The sequence below is a fragment of the Mus pahari genome, chromosome 6 (assembly GCF_900095145.1).
Source record: "Mus pahari chromosome 6, PAHARI_EIJ_v1.1, whole genome shotgun sequence".
NCBI lineage: Eukaryota > Metazoa > Chordata > Mammalia > Rodentia > Muridae > Mus > Mus pahari.
In genome coordinates this window covers 67,669,844-67,672,512 of record NC_034595.1, presented here as the reverse complement: position 1 = coordinate 67,672,512, position 2,669 = coordinate 67,669,844, and the positions used below count along the sequence as shown (strand labels likewise).

The 2,669-nt window shown below is 39.3% G+C and overlaps 1 protein-coding gene across 2 annotated transcripts in view; it reads right to left on the bottom strand.

The window, feature by feature from the left end:
• Window positions 1-2,669, bottom strand: part of Ipp (intracisternal A particle-promoted polypeptide) — a 27,345-nt gene that overhangs the window by 4,868 nt on the left and 19,808 nt on the right. For both annotated transcript variants that reach the window (XM_021200488.2, XM_029539938.1), the window contains one exon: window positions 921-1,043. In XM_021200488.2, the coding sequence (XP_021056147.1) occupies window positions 921-1,043 (123 nt within the window). The remainder of the gene's footprint in view (window positions 1-920; window positions 1,044-2,669) is intronic.

Below are 2,669 nucleotides of genomic sequence, written 5' to 3'. Positions count from 1 at the left end.
AATCCTCCTGCCTCTGCCTCCAGAGTGCTGGGATTAAAGGCATGTGCTACCACTGTCTGGCTATTTTTATGGATTTTAAAAAAAAATTATTTATTTTATGTCTATAAGTACACTGTACACTGTTGTCTTCAGACACACCAGAAGAGGGCACTGGATCCCATTACAGATGTTTGTGAGCCACCATGTGGTTGCTGGAAATTGAACTCAGGACCTCTGGTAGAACAAGTCAGTGCTTTTTACCTCTGTCCATCTCCTCCAGCCCCTACTTCTGTGTTTTTTAAAGAAACCCAAATTCCAGAATTCTCACTACAATATCTGGCTTCCATCTGAAGTTTTTAACTTAGTTTTCTTCATTACAGAAAAACTATTCTGGCAATGCAGAAACAAAACGTCAATAATACAAGAGGTAAAAGCCAGAATGTCTACATTAAATAACACTACTTCTCCAATAACAGCGCTAAAACATATTTTGAAAATAGGGCCTCAAATGGTTCCTATCTTACACCTATTTGCTTTGTGTGTCATGTGCACATATGTGTGCACACCACAGGGCATGTGTTGAGGTCAGTGGACAATTTGCATGAGGTGGTTCTCTCGTACTGTGTGGGTTCCAAGAATCAAACTCAGTCACACTTGGTAGAACTCCTTTACCTATTGTCTGTCTCTCAAACTGTTTTTATAAACAGATTTACACACACACACACACACACACACACACACACAGAAACCTTGTCTCAAAAAGGATGCAGCACCATACCCTGTTCCGCAAAACTATTTTTAACATGATTTCTGTATCTTCAAAATTATTATACTAATCAAGGCCAATTCTAAGCAAAACCACACATACACGTACATATACAGTAAAATGATAACTACTGTATTGCTGGTAACTGGACAGAAAAAAAATTTTTTATAAATACCTTGCATCTCACAGCACCCAAAGTAGTAGCGTGACACTGCCATGCTGCCCACCACTTCCCACTTATTCTCATCAGGATCAAACCGCTCAATGGTGTTGCCGATCTCAGCTCCAACCCACCCACCTGTAACAAAATGAAAAAGAGTCATTTCTGAGACAAGGGAATCTTTCTTATGACAAAGACTTTAGAAATCATCTAGTCCAACGATTTCACATTACAAATGAGTCCACAAGGACCAGAGGTGATCTAAGTTGACATGAAAAGTCAGAATGTAATTATGAGTAAAGTTCAGATTTGTTCTAGCATATTGTAGGAGAAATAAAATTTTTCCAAAACCATATTTTTAATTTTTGGAATAGCTTCACTATATAGCTCTGGCTTTTATGGAACTCAGAGGCCTGCCTGCTTCTGCCTTCTGAGAACTGGGAATAAAGACATGCTCTAACAGGTGGTGATGGGCCATGCCTGTTGTGAGTTTTGGTTTCTTTAACAACCCAGTTAGGTTAGGAGAAAGTTTTGGTTTTAATCCCAGGTGTGGGATACAGCAGGGGATTACGATTTGCCTCGTTTACTAGCAGGGGTGTGATTTTTGTCAGCTGCAGATAGTTTAATTCTGGGGACTCCAAGAGGGCTTGTGGTGGCTGCGCTTCCCCTGCTGGCGCCCCCTGCTGGTCCTCCACTGCTGCTTTTGTGATTGCTGGATGTGTTTGCTGGAATGCTGGAAATTCTGATGACTTGAATTCTGTGGACTTGCCCCAAGGACCCCACCTCTCCCTAATCAGCAGGAAGTCACCTATAGAGGTCTATGTTTTCTTTCCATTCTAATCTTCTCCTGCCTAGTGTTGGACGGTTGGAAGGGAGGTAGAGGTATAAGAACCCAATAAAATAATAAAACAAATTCGCTAACACAAACCTTTAGTCCCATCACTCAAGAGGCAGAGGCAGGCAGATCTACAGAGTGAGTTTCAGGACAGCCAGAGATACATAGAGAAACCTTGTCTAGAAAAACAATAACAATAAAAAGCACTAATACACCTGATCACAAAACTACCTTCACTCTTAAAAAAAAATAAATAAATAAATAAAAGACAAAATCTTATTATGTAGCCCTTGCTGTCCCAGAACTCATTATGTAGACCTGAATGACCTTGAACTCAGAGATCTTCCTGCTTCTACCTCCCATGCCTCACTCCCCCAAACTAGTTTTTAACATGACTTTAATAGCTTCCAAATTGTTAATATTTAAAACCAAGGCCAATTCTAAGCCAAATTATAGTATACTACTTATTTAGGATGAATTTAGGGACTTCAAAAGGCTTTTCATCCTCAAGTATCATTTTCTAAATTCTCTCCAGGTGTGCTTGTTTGTTTCTTTGGCCATGGTGTCACTGTGTAGTCCTGGATTCCCTGAAGCTCACTATGTAGACCAGGCTGACCTTGAACTCAGATCTGCTTGCCTCTGCCTCCTGTCCAGTTATTTTTGTGTTGTTTTTTAAGCTGGTTTACTGTTTTTTAAATTTTTTTTGAGATTATAATTACATCACTTGTTCCCTTCAGTTCTCCTCCTTTCAAGCTCTCCATATACTCCTTTGTCTTTAAATTCATGGTCTCTTTTTTCATTAATTATTAAGTACAACCCACTGAATAGTTTAAAACCAGAATCATTGGGGGGGGGGCAGTATTTCTTTGAATCACTTATTGGTTTTGATTAAATTTTTTTCTGGATTTTCTTTTCTTTTCTTTCTCTCT